Raw genomic sequence first — 17237 nt, forward strand, 5'->3', positions numbered from 1 at the left:
CAATGTGGGAGGCCTGCATTTGATCCCTGCGTTGGGAAGATCCCCTGGAGAAGGAAACCGCTACCCACTGTAGTATTCTCAAAGAGTTGGACACAACTGAGTCACTTTCACTTTTATTTAGGCAGCATCCGGTCCTTTGAAACACAAAGAAAGACCCCAGCCACACTCAGGGCCTCAGAGTGTAAGTCCCTCAAGCCCTTAGACTTCTCAAGCCTTCCAAGGGTGCACGATCCCTGACTAATTCTAGGCACCCTGTGGATGTCTGATAAATACATCTGTGGAGTGATTGAAAAAATGAACTTAGAGAGGAGGCTGGGATCCCGGGCCTTCCATAAACTGGCAGTGCCAACTTTCCCAAGGGCCTCAACCTCCCTGGACCTCAGGTAAAAAGAAGGCACTGCCGGAAATGCCCTTTATACCGCCCTCCCCCCATCTACTGACCCCAGCTGTCAGGCCCCATCTGAGCCTGCTAAGAAATCCAAAGTCCACTCTCTAGCCAGTCTGATCCTGGCTGAAAACAAGGTTGTTTTTTCCCTTCCCCACGGCCCCTTGGAAAACAAGTTGGCTGGGGGGCCACAGCAGGCAGAAGCGGGGGCCACAGGGGGCAGAAGGGTGACCTTTGCTCCTGCTGTCCCCACCTGCCCCACCAGCCAGCGGGCTGGCTTGGAAAAGTGCCTTCTGGGCTGGGCAAGTCTGGGCAGGTACCCGAATGGTGCTCCAATGAGGGTGAAGGACGCACAGGGAGGTATTTCCTGCCTTTCTAAGCAAGAAAAGTCCCCAGTGGGCCCTGCCAGGACAGCGCCCACCCTCCTGTGCCAGGAACACACCTTGCTGGCCCACTGGTGCCTGGTCTTTTCCACTGGCTCTGAACACTGTCAAGAGTGTAAGGAGGTCTGGATCCCAGCCTCAGTTTCCTTATCTCTAAAATGGGGCTTGAGTTCCCTACAGTTGTCCAGATGGAAGCACAGAGGTGCTAGAAACGGCGTTCTAAGCACCACAGGCATTAATGCCCCAGAGCAGTCCTGGGAGAGCTATGAGGATTCTACAAATCAGGAAACTTAAGTTCAGAGCCAATTCTGCAACAAGGCCCTGGGCAGGGACGGGCTCCCCTGGAACCAGATAATACCCAGAACATCGCCTAACAGTACTGAACCTCTCTACCACCATTTGGTCTCCATACTGTTCAGCCACAGTGATTCTAACGCGGATAACGGATCAGATGTACCAAAACCCCTCAATGGCCTTTAACCCGCCATCTCTCCAGGGCCTCCTGCTTCCTGAAGACACTTTCCACACTGGCAAATTCTACACCTGTCCTAGGGACTTTCGACACACGTCACACTCCACCCTAGGCACCATCCAACCCTTCTACTAGAATTTGTTCTCTGCATGCTTGGGGCCAGGTGAGAGCCAGACACAGAGTAAGGGCCCAATAAAGAGTTGCTCAACTAATGAAACGGGTCCAGGCAGCGCGGGGAACCGGAATAAGGTCAATCAGAGCCGGGGCAACCGAGCCCCGAGCCCCAGCTCCAAATACGGTGGGCCCTTCCAGGCTCCCCGCACACCCGACCTGCGACCTCAACCGGAAACGGCGTGTGTGGAGCTGTAAACACAGCCCGCAACCCACCCCCACCCCCACCCCCACGCGCTTTTCAGCCCCGCCCCCGCCCTCCACGTGATGCGCCCCCGCCTGCCCCTACCCAGTGCCCGCCCCCGCCGCTGCCTCATTGGGCAGCCAGCTTTGTTTACCTTATATGGCCAGGTCCTAACACCTCGCGGCCATCCATTGGCCAAGGAGCGGCCTCACTCACTTTACGTCACTCGGGACTGAAAGATGCAAATAAACCGGGGCATCCTGGGAGTGGAAGTTCGGGGGCCGCCCCGGAACTGGCTCCGAGCGGTCCTAGCGCCCGCACACTAAGAGTCGAGATTTCCGGCCAAGCGCACGAGATTTTGCGTGGGAAAGTGAGAGCGTCGCGCGGAGGGGTACCCCGGGGCTCCAGAGACTGCGGACCTCCCTTGTCAGTCCCAGCCCTCAGCCCTTCCTCCAGATTCTTCAGGCCTCCTGTGCCTGGTCCAGCATCGGGCCAGGGAGGGAGGGACCAGCGTCACAAGTGGGAGATGCAGGCTTCCAGTCCACGGGTGTTGGGGAAGGCTTGGAAGGCTCCCTGGAGGCGGTGACTCGAAGTAGAACCCTAAAAGGCAGATTGATTCATTCACTGAACAAGTAGTTGTAGGCGCCTGATGGACAGGGAGGCCTGGCATGCTGTAGTCCGTGGGGTCTCAGAGTCGGACACGACTGAGCGACTGAACTGAGTGTGCCAGGCTTTCGGTGCCTTACGGCCCTCGTGTTGATGATTTGTGCAAAAATAAGGCGCCTAGTCAACACGGGGGATGCCAACCACACTGGGGTTCGGGATCCTGGGGTCTTGGCCAACCACCAGCGTTTGCGTCCGTGCACGGTCTGTAGCCCCCGCCTCCTGACCACCCCCCCACCCCCCCAAATCGGTGCAGTCACGGCCTGGGCACGCGCCCGTCCAACTTCTGCACACTAAGTAGGCGCCTAACACTCAGGACACACCCTCGGGCCCGGCCCGGCCGAGCGCGGCGGAAGCGGCGCGGGACTACATCTCCCAGCATGCCGCCCGCGGCCCGGAGCGAGGCGAGGCTCGGTGAGTCAGAGCCGCACAGTAAATATTTGTATTAGCCGGAGCCGGCTCGCTAATGGTGGACGCGTGAGGCGGAGGAGAGCGCCGTGGCGGGAGGCTGGAGCGGGCAGGCGGCGGCGGCGCCATGTCCGTGAACATGGACGAGCTCAAGCACCAGGTCATGATCAACCAGTTCGTGCTGACGGCCGGCTGCGCGGCCGACCAGGCGAAGCAGTTGCTGCAGGCGGCCCACTGGCAGTTCGAGGTAGGCGGCCGGGGCCGGCCTGGGGACCGGGGCCCGGGGCCCCGGGCGCGGGGTGTCCGTCCCGCGTGGCGGCGCTTGCTGTGGGGCGTGTGCGGGCGGGTGTGGACACGTGCCGCGGCGCGCTCCGCCGGGGCCGGGCCCGCGCTCTCGGCCCCGGTGTCCAGGCGGCCGCGCGCCCCGGCGTCCGAGCCCCGGCGCGCACACGCGGCGTGCGGGTCAGGCCCAGCGGCGCGGCCCCGAGTACGCGGCCCCCGGAAACGCCGCCCGCGCGGGGTGGGAGGGAGGGGCGGCCTGCCCTCGCCGGGTCCGGAATTCCCGCCCTCCCCCACCCCCCAGATTCCTCAGGTGATCGGGTTCCGGGGACCCCCTTTTTTGTTCGGTAACGGCCAGGGCGGGGCGGCGCTGAGGCCCCGACGGACAGTCGGCCCGGCAGCCGGAAGGAGGACGCCCGTGGCCTGGGCCGAACTGGGCCCGCGCCGCCCCCGCCTTGGAAGCCCTGAGCCCGCGGGTGGAGCCTCCGGTGTGTGTGGGTCTGAGGGTCTGCGTGCCCGGTGGGCAGCTCGGCGGCGCGTGTCCACGTACTTGTGCATTTGTATTTACGCACGCGCCACGCTACGTGTGGGCATGTTGGCGTCTGTGTGTGTAAACACTCAGTCCAGCCCGCGGCGCGGGTGCGGGCTGTGTGCGCTCCGTGTACGCACAGGTCACCGTTTTGCAGACGGTACTCAGGCGTGTGCACACATGGGTGTCCAGGTGGTGTGTCAGAGCCCCATACGACAGCTAAGGGTGTGATCTGTGTACCCCGCGCCGGAGGCGTATCCAGGTGCCCTCCTGTGCTGGCTGCCGAATCTGCCTGCACAGCGCACGGCTTGGTGTACACGGTTCAGTGGCTTTCGGCCAGCTGGGCAGGAGGTGGGGCTGCCCCAGCCTCCCTGACCCATAGAGCACTAGTGCCCAGGGCTTGCCAAAAGGCCACCTGGCCTTCCCAACTCGGCTGCCCCAGAAATAACCCGGGATGGTATCTAGGGAGGAGGCCAGAGCCCCTTGAGCCCCACCCCTCACAGGTGTAAGGTCACAGTCTCGGTCTGTAGAGTTCTCTGTAGAGTCCGTGCCCAGCCTGGGCTGGGAAGCCAGCTCAGGGAAGGTACTCCGGGCCAGAGGAGGGACAGGGAGCCTGGGGGCTGTGTTTAGCTTCCTGGGGGGTGGGACAGAGATCATAATTCCTGCCCCAAGGTTGGGACAGTCTGGGGAGGCAGTGGCCTGTCCACTCAAAGGAATCCTTGTTCACTTTCCCACCAGAGATCTCAGGGGGACCTGAGAGCTAATCTGGGGGTGGTCCTCAAATCACAAGATGGGACACTGCTCGCTCTCTCTGGGCAGGTCCCACCCTGTGGCCTCAGTTTCCATCGCTGTACCTGGGGGCTGTGAGCTGTGAGCTGACCTCTGAGGAGTGCATGGGCAGCCCCCCTTCCCAGCCCGGCAGCCCCACCCTGCAGGAAGCTTCCTAATCTAGAGCTGGATGTGGCAAAACTTGCAAAACCACATTCATGGTAGTTTGCTGGAGTCCCACATCTGCATACACGTCCCCCCCCTCGGGCTGGGCGGGCAGGTGTCCGGTGGGAAGCAGCCCTGCCCACAGAGCCTGGCACAGGCTGGCAGTCCCTCTGGGTTGGTGTCTCCTGGTCACTGGAATTGAAAATGTATCTTTGAAGATTAAAATGCCTGGGGAAACTCTGACCTCAGGACGGGCAGGAACAGCTTGCAGACTGGGGAGCTTTGATGGCCCCCATGGTACACATCCTGGGCTCCCCGAATCTCAGCTTCACTGTGTGTAAAGTGGGGACGTGGTTAGTAGGGAGGTTCTTAGGGTAAAAATGGGGTGTGAACATCCAGCCCTTAGGTCTTCCTGGGAGTGAGTGGGGTTCCTTGCCTCTACCCCCAGCTGGCAGCCACTTGGGCTGAGGGCTGGCCCAGCAGGAGGCCTCTTTTGGGGTCATATTCTCTGTGATTCAGGTGTTAATGGGGACAGAAGGCTGCTGGGGGAGGGGGACCTCTGTGCTTTAAGTTTGGGGGTGCTCTAGGAAGGCAGGAAAAGGGCAACCGCCTCTCCCTGGAATACTCGCACACTGCAGCTGCCTATGGGGCTGCTGCTGGGGGAGGAATGGGTTGGTGTCCCTTGGGGCTCCTGGTCCAGGAGGTGTCACAAGGAGGTGCTTAGAGACCGAGGCATTCTGCCCCCGCCCCCAGCTCCCACACCCCTGTTTGGGGACGTTGGGACGTTGGGGTAGGGCGTCTCCAGCAGGAAATTCCCAGAATAATTCATTTGAATTTACTCTAGTAATAAAACCCCTAGGGTAAGCCTGGGAGCCAGGCTGGGTTTCTGGGTGTGTTGGGAGTGGGGGAGGGGGCTGACAGCCCTGGGCCGCAGTGGGCGGGGAGCCCAAGGGGGGCGGTGTGGAGGGCAGAGCTGCCCGCAGACCCTTCACATACTTGACGGGCTCCCTCACCCTGCACTTTCGCAAGAGCAGCTGGTTCCCTTATTTTCCTGGATGCCTGTCCTGCAAGGGGCCGAACCAGGACACACCAGTACCAGAGGCCACCGCCTGGGGGGCCCCTCCCCCCAGCCCCCCAGGGCCACTCGAGGAGCTGCTTTGACCCGGAGCCGCTGCCACCCCCTTTCCCACCCGCTTCTCACAGTCCTGGGTGCGAACCCCACTGCAACCTTCCTCTTGCTCCACCAGTTTGTGGGAGGATGGCTGCCAGACTCCTAGTCCAGTGTCCCTTTGGTGCAGAAGGAGAAACCGAGAGGCAGGGCAGGGTCCCTTGGCTAGCCCAGGAGAGGAGCAGTTACAGGCTTTCAACATCTGGGTGCCTTTGCCATCCTCTGGTTCATAGACAAGGAAAGTGAAACTCAGGGAGGAGTAAGGACTTGCCACCCATAGAGTTGGTGACCATAGGGCCAGAGTCTCCTGGAGCCCTTTCCCCATGAGACAGGCCCTCACGTCACTCATGGTGACAAAACCAGGTAAGCTGGAAGCACCTGGCAGCCAGCTTGCAGGCAGTGTCCTGAGGGTCCTCCCTGCCCACTAGCCCAGGGCTCCACAGCACCTCTCTAGGTGGTGGTGAGAGTCAAGGAAGGCTGGGCCAGGGCCACTGGGGTCCTGAGGTTAAGCATGGGCCTTTTTTCCTACAGACGGCCCTCAGCGCCTTTTTCCAAGAGACCAACATCCCGTACAGCCACCATCACCACCAGATGGTAAGTGTTCCCTGCAGCCCCAGGGGCATCCCTCCGGGACTCTACCAGTGCGGGGAGGGGGGGGCGGGGAGGGTCGGGGGTAGCTGCCCAGGCCTGAGGAAGGAGCCGCTGGGAGGGACTCCTGGTAGCCGGGCAGCAGGCTGCGTGGGCCTGTCCACGTGGGCACCGCTCCTCCCCTGTGAGCTCCGGGCTGGGGGACCGCCCGGGGTGGGGTTGGGGTGCACTGGGGAAGGGGCCCTTCTGGAAGGGGCACTCACCCGCCTCCCTCTTCCCCCTACAGATGTGCACTCCTGCCAACACCCCCGCCACGCCCCCCAACTTCCCCGACGCCCTCACCATGTTCTCCCGCCTCAAGGCCTCCGAGAGCTTCCACAGCGGAGGTAGCGGCAGCCCGATGGCCGCCACGGCCACGTCGCCGCCGCCACACTTCCCGCTCACCGCCACCGGCAGCTTCGCGGCGCCCGGCTGGCCGGCCGCGGCCTCACCCCCAGGGGGCGCACAGCACCACCAGCCGCCGCAGCCGCCCCTGTGGACTCCGGCCCCCCCTTCCCCGGCGTCAGACTGGCCGCCCCTGGCCCCCCAACAGGCCGCCTCGGAACCCAGGGCCCACCCCGCCATGGAGGCCGAGAGATAAGGGAGGCCCCTCCCCCCTCCCGGAGGCCAGGACCCCGTGGGGCGGGGGAGAGGACGTCTCTGCGGGCCCCCTTCACCCTCTGTCTGCACCCCTTTTCCCCGGAGCCCTGGAAGGGAGAGACCGGACCCTCGAGCCAGCCCACAGGCTGCCCGCACGCGTGCCCTGCGGCACAGGCCTGCGGCGCCCCGCTTCCATGGATTTGGTTTCGAGTCACCTGGGTGCTGATGGACAGAAGCTCGGAGAACAAGCAGCCTTCCCCAGAGGACTCGCCCGCCCTGCCCCGCCGACCCCGGGGGCAGCGGAGCATCGCCACGCCGGAGACGGGGCTGGCTCTTGCCTTGGAGCTCCCTGGGGCCGGCGGGCCTAGATCCCCACCCTCCGGAACGCAGAGCCTTCTCCGCATGTGTGCGTGTAGCTGTGTCTGTGTATTTATACGTATGTCGCTCTTCGAGAAGCAACCTAGTTTATGGGGCAGCTGGACTTTGCATGTTAGAGTGAGCCCCCCTCGCCCGCCGCCCCTCCCCCCAGGGCCCTGCCCCTCTCCGCTGCTCCCTGGGCAGCCAGCCTTGCTCTTCCCTGCAGAGAAAAGGATTGTGGGAAACTCCAGGACTCTTCCCACCCATCCCCCAGCGCCTGCCTGCTGGGGCTGCCTGCATGCCTCCCCAGAGCCCGGGGGTACCCCATCCCCAGTTCCTTTCCCCCTTTTAACAAAGGAGAAGAAAGAGTTCCAAACCACCACCAGGCTCTGTGGTCGTGCCTCATATCCTAAGCTTTGCTGCCAGCTGGCTCCACGTGGAGGGGGAGGGTGCCAGCCCAGCCCAGAGCAGAGGCCAACCCCCGAGTCCCACCTCGCTCCACACTGCTCCTGTCTGTCGCTGTCTTTTCAACCACAACGTGCTCTGGAATCTTCCTGCCCACCCCAGGCTTTTCCCATGAAGTTAGTTCCTGCCCTGTGTTCCCAGAACCCCTGCCTCTGTCTGCTCACCCTTCCCCCTGTCCGACTGGACAGATCCCGACCTCTAGGGCTAACAGCTGCCTTCCGGTCTGCCTGGGTTTCACACAAGGACTTTTCTTGCTGTCTTTAGGGCCCCAATGGCCAGTTGCAGGCTGGACCCTCAGCCCCACCTCCAGTAGCCACGCTGGGTGGGGCAGGGCCCTTCTTGGGGGAGGCGCAGGCCACAGCCCCCATGGTAAGATAGCAGGCATGGATGCAGAGCCCATGGGCCAGCAACAGCGACTGGATGAGGCTGGGCAGAGTCCAAGCTGCAGCTCAGACCTTTGGTTGCCAAGGAGACAAACCACTCAGGGGCAACAGACAGTGGATCCCCAGCTGCTCCCACGCCAGGCTGGGCAGGCACCTACTCCTCTAAGGGAGAAGCTGGGCACGACTCTGCCCTGGGCAGCCTGTACCAGGGAAGGGTGGGCATCCCTGGGGCAGCTTTGGGAGAAGGCAGCCTAGACCTTGCACCCCTTGGTGAGGCTGGAACTTGGAGTAAGGGTGCATGGGCCCCTGCAGATGGTCACCAGTGGCCTGACTCCCTAGTCAGGAGGCCTACCCCACTCAACCCATTGGACGGTGCCTGGGGGTGGAGAGTAATGTTCCAGAATATCTGGCTGGCAGGCGCCTCAGCACCTGCCAGCGGCGGCCCCGCTGCCACTCCCTGGGGTCACCACGCAGCCCGTTGCTGCCCTGTTGGGGGCTGGACAGCCTCTGGATCACTAGAGGCCCCCACTGGTCATAGGACTGACTGCAGCACCCCCACTGCAGCTCTTGCTCATGTCCTCACCTTGAAGCCCACCCTTCTAATGGCCTTCAGGGGCAGGGGCACAGCTCTGCCTCGGGTGCCTGTGGGGGGAGAGAGGAGGCTGTCCCGAGCTCCTGAACGTTCGCTGCAGCTCTTTCATCCTTTTGGAGGGAAGACAGTTCTCAGGTTGCTGAGGGTAGGACAAGACTGAGTGACTTCACTTTCACTTTTCACTTTCATGCCTTGGAGAAGGAAATGGCAACCCACTCCAGTGTTCTTGCCTGGAGAATCCCAGGGACAGGGGAGCCTGGTGGGCTGCCATCTATGGAGTCACACACAGTCAGACATGACTGAAGTGACTTAGCAGCAGTTCTCAGGAAGCTGCCACACCCCCTTCCGAGTGTAGGAAAAACGTGTAGAGGCAAGGAAGTGCTTCTGTGGGTGAATGTGAGCTCCCCAGTGGCCAGACGACTGAGGTGGCCATACCCACTGGAGCCACGCAAGAGGGTGCACGGTCCAGAATGTCCACTCAGGCTCCCCACCCCCACGCTGGCCTCAGGGTGGCCTGTGGGAACTATACCCTCACTCCTCAAAAGTGTGGTCACCAGACCAGCTGGATCCCCCGGGAGCTTGTCAGAGATGCGGAACGACCTCTCTCTAACCCCAGCCCAGACCTCCTGAGTCAGAATCTGCTTTGAACAGGATCCTCAGGTGCCCCGTGGACATTCAAGGGTGAGAATCCCAACCTGACCAAGCCCACTTCTGTCTCCAGAGGCCACCAGGGGCCGGGCCTGGAGGCCCCAGGAGGAGGTCCTGGAAGGACTTAAGTTTCCTGTAGATGGCAGCTTTTCGACTGTGGGCACTCCAGACACTGGGGTGTCCTGTGCAGCACCCCGACCCCTTTCCATGAGTTCGAACCAGTAGCAGCGCCCAGTTAGGACAACTAGAAGTGTCTGCAGGCAAAGTCACCCCAGTGGAGAGCCGCAGGGCCTCCGGGGAGCCCCTTGGGGGCCCACAGCATTGGTCTCTGGGGTGGGGTCCTGACAATACAGTTTTAAACATTTCCCCAGGGCATTAGTGATCAACTTGTGAATGTACTAGAAACCACTCAATCATACATTTTAAAAGGGTAAACTACGGCACTCACTTATGTCATAGCTGTTCTTGAAGCAGCTTCCAGGTGACTGATGGAAAATGACTGATGGAACACAAGCCCCTCGTGCCAAGCGGGAGCCCACTAGACTCGTGACCCTCCAGCCTGTAGAGCACAAGTGTCCCCTGGGTGCTCGAGGAGGAGGGCCCAGGAATCTGATTTCTAACGAGGGCCCTGAGCACGCTGGGAACCAGAGCAGGAGGGAGCGGAGGGTGGGGCTGGAGCTTTCCACCAGTGCCCGGACCCTGCCAGGTTTGCTGGAAGCCCCACGCACACCCTCCCTCCTCCTCCGCTGAGCACCTCCCAGACAGGCAAAGGGCTGCAAAAGGGGGTGGGAGACACTAGGGGAGGCAGAGGCGGGCCCACATAGATGTCAAGCACTCTGGACGGAACTCAAGGGCAACACGGAACCTGGAACTTCAACTTCCCCAAGCTTGGAGGCTCAGAAGCAAGACCAGAGGAGTCAGTAACCACCTCCCACCACATGTTCAAGTGCAAACTGGCTAAAATGCAAAGATGAGGTACAAACGGAACAGTCATATTTACAGCCATTCTTAGCTGTCCGTTTCAGCACTTCCTGGAGCCTCCTCAACAACACATGAAGACCAGCCTCTGGGCTTCATCACCACCCACCTGATCACCAGACTTGAGCTCCATCACTTTGTTTCCAAAAATTCCACTCTGAAAACACCATTTACATCCCAGAGGTTCCGGGAAAAATGTGATTGGAGCCTTCCTTTCTGACGAGGGGACACGACTGCAGATGGACATGGAGGCCTAGCCTCCCCATGTGACTTGACGTGGGTGGGCCCTGTTGTTCAATGATTGTGCATGTGTGCAAAGTCACTTCGGTCGTGTCCGACTCTGCGACCCCATGGACTCTAGCCCACCAGGCTCCTCTGTCCATGGGATTCTCCAGGCAAGAATACTGGAGTGGGTTGCCATGCCTTCCTCCAGGGGATCTTCCAACTGAGGGATCAAATCTGCGTCACTCATGTCTCCTGCATTGGTAGGCGGGTTCTTTATCAATAGTGCCTCCTGGGAAGCCCGTTAAATGATCGGGCATGGCTATCTTAAGGGTTTTCAGACTCGGAGGCCCCTGGTGTGTGCCGTTGGGCTCAATTTGTTGGCCAGCACTCTAAAATCAGTTTACATGAAAAGCTCCACTTCCAGCTTACCTTGGACGTTTGTCACATCTGGCCCAAGTTCCCTTAAGGCCACAGCTGGTTGAAGTTGACCCATCACAGCGGGAGGCCTCCCAGCCTGGCCCTGGCTGGCCAGCCACTCCTTTGGCCACCATGGTGGCTGTGTCTGCCTCACACCTCAAGTCAGCTGGCGTCTCTGAAAGAAATTTGCTCTTCCCCAGGAGCATCTGTGAAAGTAGATGTCCTGCTCTGTCAGGGGAGGGGGGACCGGAGGGGTGAAAGGAGGCTCTGAAATGCTTTCTGCGGGCAGGCAGGATGCCTCCTTCAGAGCTGTGAAGAGAAAGGCTTGTTCTGAGATTCCCCTGGATGGAGGCAGACACTCAGGGCCCCTGAGAACACTGTAGCCGAAGCAGAAAACCACGCGGCTCCCAAGACTGCCCCCCACAGCCCGGCGGCCGGCGGGGCTGCTGTGGCCCTGGAGGTCTCTGAGGGTCTTTTCATAGCCGGACTCCTCTAAGGACAGATGAGGGCTTTGACTCCAGTTCCTCCTGGTGTCTGTGTTGGGGAGGCCACCCGGGTTGGCCAAAAGGAGATCTTTTGAGGCAAGGGCTATTTCCAGTTCCTGCATTTGGAAAGGTCTCCGGTTGCTTAGCCACAGTTGATGTTTGGGAAATATATGTATTTCAAGTAAGTCTTAGAAGAACACAGCTCTTTTAGGGGTGTAAGGGTGCTGGGTCCTGCTGGGGAGGGTAGGGGAGGGCCCATTCCCTGGATGGCTGAGGCCAGCCCAGCATGAGGCACCAGGAGCCTGCTGGCAGAGTTCTGCTCAGCTTTCTGGCCCTTTCTCATCTCCTGGGAAATATGAGGTGCAAATATTGCTGGGGGGGGGGGGCTCCTTTTCTATGGATCTAGGAAAAGTTGAGAGCAAGAGGAAGGGGAGAGAGAAGAGAAGCCCTTCTCTGGAGGTTGTGTGTATTTGGAAGGTCTCTGCTTAGAACTCTCGAATCCATGGAAAGTCAGGGCTCAAGTCAGCCAAGGGAGTGGTGCCAGGGAGACCCATGTGCCCCTAAGACGTCCCTGCACAGAAGGCCTTCCCTCTGGTGCCCCCTGGCGGCCTGCTTTGGGGTCCTGAAAGTGAAAATCCCTCAGGCATGTCTGACTCTGCGACCCCACGGACTATACAGTCCATGGAATTCTCCAGGCCAGAACACTGGAGTGGGTAGCCGTTCCCTTCTCCAGGGGATCTTCCCAACCCAGGAATCAAACCCAGGTCTCCCACGTTGCAGGCGAGCCACAAGGTGGGGTCCCGTGGTGCCTTCTCCAAGGCATCATCTGTTTTGGGACACAGGCTTGCTGTCGTCAATGGCGCATACCTTAAGGTTAATGAGTCTGTGGTCTTTGAAAGGAAGAGAACCTTCAGTGACCCTTTCATTTGCATTGGTGGGTTGTGGGGCTGGGTTTGGGGTGCAGAGCAGTCACCATGCAACACCCCGAGGTAGGATCCTCTGCTTGGCCACAGCCATCTCATCTGTGCCCCTCATGCCAGGCCAGCCTGCGTACCTCCCTCTCCACAGGGCTGATTCATCTCAGTCTTTTTTCTTTTGGCTGCACCTCAAGGCTTTGGGGATCTTCTTAGTTCCCCGACCAGAGATTGAACCTGGAACCTTTGGCAGTGAAAGCCTGGAGTCCTAACCACTGGACCTCCAGGGAGGCAAGTTTTAATGTGCTTTTTTCACAGCAACAACACCATCAAAATAGCCATTATGGGGAATTTGCATTCCTGCAATATTGAAACCTAGCAAATGTTTTTATAAAGAATTTTTTTTTTTTGGCTGCACCACATGGCTTGTGGGATCTTAGTTCTCCGACCAGGGATTGAACCTGGAAACTTTGGCAGTGAAAGCCTGGAGTCCTAACCACTGGCCCACCAGGGAATCCCCTCATCTGAGCCTTAAAACAGAAAGTTCCAGGGATCCCTCTTCACTCGAAGGCAGACCAGGACAGTTGGTCACGCTACTCCTTGTCCAGCCTGGCCCAGCCAGGAACTGTGGTCCCCCAGCAGAGGAGGAGGTGGGACCCAGGGCCTTCAAAAGTGCCCCCTCTACTGACCCCACCCCCGGTTTCACCCAATCCCGAAGCACCTTCCCCTGCTGGGGGGTGGGCACCCTGCTGAGCATTGGCCCCCCCACCCCACCCCACCCCCCTCAGCCCGACAGGAGGAGGTGCAGCACCACCCTCCCAGCTGCCAAGGCCAGCAGGTCCCCCGCCCCTGGGATCTGGAACAGGGCAGGGGGGGTTCTGCCCTTCTCCTTGGCAAGGATTCTGCCTCCAGCTCCTGCCTGCAATCAGGCCAAAAGCTGGCTTCCCCACCAGCCCCCATGGGGGACAGAACTGTCATCTTCAAGACTGCTCCTGGCTGGCTGCAGGTGGGCTCACCACTCCCCTCCTTCCCAAGCACCCAGGAGACCTGTCCCTGGGCAAACAGTTACCCAGGGTCCTACCTGGCTCACCCCTCCATCCCCGGGCTTCAGGAGCCCACTCAAGCACTGACTCCATCTGTAAATCGAAAAAACGGGCTGGAAGGCAGCTACCAGGGGCTGAGAGAGCAGGGCTTGGCTGCTGTGAGTCCCCACATGTCGAGGCGGCAGAATACAAGCCTGACCGCGCCTGGCAGGGGCGCTTCCCTGGGGCCCCCACCTCTTCTCTGGCCCAAGCCCAGGCCACACGGGAGAGGTATTGGAAGTTGGACTCCTCACACCAGTGTCTGGCACCCAGGAAACATGGCCTCCTGGGCAGGTGGCTGGAGAGCTGAGGCCTTACCATGTGAACCTGGGTAAGTCACACCACGGCCTCCTGGGTAAGTCACACCTTACCGTGCGAGCCTGGGTAAGGCCCACCACTCAGGGCCGGGGCTGCACAGGGCACTGTGCCGTGGGGGCGTGTGTGATGGGGCAGGGGAGGGTTGTCATGATTCTCTGTGGAGATTCAGCCCTGGTGGGGTGGTGGCCGGCGCGGGGCTGACAGGCCCACCCACCCATGTGGGATGGGCAAGGCCAGCCACTGCAGAGGGCATGGGCCAGTCACCCTCATCCACAGTCAGAAAAGTAAAAGGTTTTATTCTGGGGAGAAGTTGATAAAAATACTCATCTCTGCTACGGGGGTGGGGCCAGGGCTGCACTGGCTGATGTCCCCCAAGGCAGCGTAGGTCACGGGGCTCAGGAAGCGCTCGGCTTCATTTGGACGCAGTCCTTGGAGAAAGAAAAGAGAAGTCAGGTCCAGGAGGGGGTGCGTGGGAGGGGAGGCAGGGCTGGGGGACCACTGGGGGTCGGGGGGTAGGCACTCAGCACCCAGGATGCCTTTGGCCACCGGTCCAGAGGATCCTCTGCCATGCCAGCGCCCTGACGCCCCCAGGGGGGATCCCCAGGGCAGCTCGCCACCCCCCACCCAACTCCCAGACTCGCTCCACCACCCTAGGAGCCTCTGGTGGATGCTAGGGGGAGGTGTGCCCCAAAACCAGGCAGAAGGAAGCTTTTTTTTAGTCTTTGTGGAATGTGACAGAAGTGTCAGGAAGCATACAAAGGGTGGAGGGTGCAACTGGACAACCTAGGGGTGGAAAGGGAGAAACAGCCAAACTGAGATGAAGAAGCGTGCGTGCTCAGTCGCTTCAGTCGCGTCCAACTCTGTGCAACCCTCTGGACTGTAGCCAGCCAGGCTCCTCTGTCCATGGGACTCTCCAGGCAAGAATACTAGAGTGGGTTGTCATGCCCTCCTGCAAGGGATCTTCCCAACCCAGGCATCGAACTTGTGTCTCATACATCCCCTGCCTTGCAGGTGGAATCTTTACTGCTGAACCACCAGGGAAGCCCGAGAGGGAGAAGGGGGACCGATAAACCACCCAGGAACTTCCCTGGTGGTCCAGTGGTTAAGACTCTGCGCTTCCAATGCAGGGGGCAGGGGTTCGATCCCTGGTCGGGTAACTAAGATTTCCCAAGCCCTGTGGTGCGGTCACACACTCACAAAACCATACCAGGGACAGAAACCACATGGGCTGAGGGACCCATCAGGCAGGTATGAGTGCTCTGCTCTTTGCCCCGGGGCCAGTCACGGAACCCCAGATGAGCATGCTTTGCTGGTCAGTCCACCAAGCACACAGACAGTGAGCATGTGACCCAAAGAACCAGCAAGACGCCAAACAGGATGGAGCAGTCCTGGAGGATTCCAGGGCTTTTGCTCCAAGTGCCTCGTGGATTAGCCAGAAGTAAATACAAACAATCAGATTCTTTAAACACCCAACTCATAACAGTGATTACTGGTGGAAACAATCAACAGACAGTAAAAAAGCACGCCTGCAGTAAAACCTGGTTCCCATGAGAAAACCGGTCCTGGTAGAAATAATGCTCACTAAAGAAAATGGACAGCGGTATCGGCTGTGATTGGAATGCATTCTGATGAAATCATTTCAGCAAAATAAAAAGGAAAGTGATTGTTTTTTAAAACCACTGTAACTGTGCTGTATTGAAAATGCGTCAAGGAATTAAATTGGTTTAGTGGAAAATTCAGTCTAGCAAGAAAGCTGTGTTCTCCATGAAACGTAGCATGAGATGGATTGTGTCGTGTGTATCCATAGCCAAGTTAAAAGCAGCTACTGGGTCAAAATGAGTCCCTTGTGGAGACCCCTCCCTTAAGCCCAGGACCCCCGCACCTTGCCCAGGGCAGTGTCTCTGCCTTGCGGGGGAGGGTGGAGATGCTGGTGGGGAGGGGGCGGGCGCAGGGCTCACGGGTTGCTGGGCTCCTTGGCGAACTGCAGGCTGGCTCGGGACTCGAGGCGCAGGGACCGTGGGTGCCTGGCAGCCCCTGGGGCCGGCTGGGGGGCCGGCTGGGTGTCCTGAAGAGATGGTGTCAGTGGTGGCAGCAGCAGCACGGGTGGGAGAGACGGAGGCCGAGCGGGCATCGTTGGTGGAGGGCCCGAGGCGGCTGAGCCCATGCTGGCGCGGGGGGGCAGGGCTGCAGTGGGCGGGAGGGGCAGGAGAGACCCACGATGTGTCCCAAGAACATTCTGGAGAGAGGCTGGCCCGACGGGGCCATCCCCACTAAGGAAAAGAGAAGCCCCAAGACTGGAAGTGTTCACCTCTGATCACCAGCCCAGGCATCTGACACTTCCTGGGTGGGGGTAGGAGTATCCATCCTGGGGGATGGTAGTTTCATCTATCCATCCAAGATAGATGAAACCAGAGGTGGACGAGGACATGGAGCAGGGCAGCCTAGAGAAAACGGGGCTTGGAGGCTGGGATTCCCCCGTTCAAGGTCGCTGTGCCTCAGCTCCCCTACTGTAGCGGCCTCCCCAGCCGGGACAGTAGATGAGATAAGGACAGGACAGTAGATGAGATAAGGACGGGGTGAGGTGAGAGGGGAGGAAGTGCTCTGTGTGCTGTGTGCTGTAAAACGCGCTCAGGTTGGTGATGAGACCCGAGGAGTCGTGACCTCAGCTGCCCCCCGCCCCACCGCCCCCCTGACTCAGCTCTCGGGCCCCCAGCGGAGAGGCCCGAAGGAATGAATGGGCGCCCTTATCCCAGCCCTGCAGCCAGCTGGACTCCGGGAATACAGACACCAGCCCTGGGCCCCAGGGATGGCGCCTGGACCAGGAGGCCTGACTGGAGGGTGCAGCTGGAGCCCTGGATGGCTGGGAGCCCCTGCTCAGGGCACTGGGTGCCAGGAGGCAGTTGCTCGAGGGACCTTCTCTGGCCCTCTGGGTCTGGCCAGGGGAGAGATGGGTGAGGTGGGGCTGGAAAGCCTGAGGCTGGGAATGGGGGCCCAGACACGCTACTGGAATCCCAGCTGGGCCAGGGAGCTGGGGGGCAGCTACTCACCAGAGGAGATGGCACCAAATAGGGCACTCAGGCGGGCACCCTCATGCGGGCTTCGGGCCGGGGGATGTGGGACCTTCACAGCTTAGCAGAGAAGAAAGGGGAAGAGACAAGCGTGGGTGGGGGCGCCCCCAGGGCTCTGCCCACCTGGAGGCCCACATCCCGTCCTCTGGTGCCCGCAAAGGCCCTTCACTCTAATGGGACCTGCCCTGCTGCCCCTACCCCGCCTCTTCACACACCCAAACCCCACCTACTCATGCAGGGAAGCCCCTTCCTCCCTCCCCGCCTCCCCTTCTCAAGGCGGAGATGTTAGGAAAACCCTTTCTGAAAGTAACTCAAGGCCAGGGAGGAGAGAGCCCTTATTCTAGCGTAGACAGATGCAGGCTGCTAGTTCTCAGCGACTCCCACCAGGGCGGGCCACCGCAGTGCCCCGCTCCACCTCCCTGTCCTTCATCTTCTCTGTGAGCACTTTTTTTTAAAGGTATGTATGTGCTGAGTCACTTCAGCCATGTCCAACTCTTTGCAAC

At 60.2% G+C, this 17237-nt stretch overlaps 2 protein-coding genes across 27 annotated transcripts in view; one reads left to right on the top strand and one right to left on the bottom strand.

Moving 5' to 3' along the window:
• The first annotated feature begins 2620 nt into the window (after positions 1-2620).
• On the top strand, positions 2621-7541 carry UBALD1 (UBA like domain containing 1). The gene is made up of 3 exons (XM_006054888.3): positions 2621-2913; positions 6107-6169; positions 6450-7541. Exons 1-3 carry the CDS (start codon positions 2794-2796, stop codon positions 6801-6803), a joined length of 537 nt encoding a protein of 178 aa, XP_006054950.1. The 5' UTR covers positions 2621-2793; the 3' UTR covers positions 6804-7541.
• A 6396-nt stretch (positions 7542-13937) lies between these two features.
• Positions 13938-17237, bottom strand: part of C24H16orf96 (chromosome 24 C16orf96 homolog) — a 59588-nt gene continuing 56288 nt past the window's right edge. For 23 of the 26 annotated variants that reach the window (XM_044936150.2, XM_044936146.2, XM_044936135.2 and 20 more), the window contains 3 exons: positions 16714-16794; positions 15625-15850; positions 13938-14094 (listed from right to left, as the gene is read on the bottom strand). In XM_044936150.2, the coding sequence (XP_044792085.2) occupies positions 14079-14094; positions 15625-15850; positions 16714-16794 (323 nt within the window). In that variant the 3' untranslated portion in view covers positions 13938-14078. Of the gene's footprint in view, positions 14095-15620; positions 15851-16713; positions 16795-17237 lie in introns of those variants that run through there. The other 3 variants (XM_044936140.2, XM_044936138.2, XR_006548339.2) reach the window with 3 other exon arrangements.

This window comes from Bubalus bubalis, chromosome 24, assembly GCF_019923935.1.
Source record: "Bubalus bubalis isolate 160015118507 breed Murrah chromosome 24, NDDB_SH_1, whole genome shotgun sequence".
NCBI classification, from domain to species: domain Eukaryota; kingdom Metazoa; phylum Chordata; class Mammalia; order Artiodactyla; family Bovidae; genus Bubalus; species Bubalus bubalis.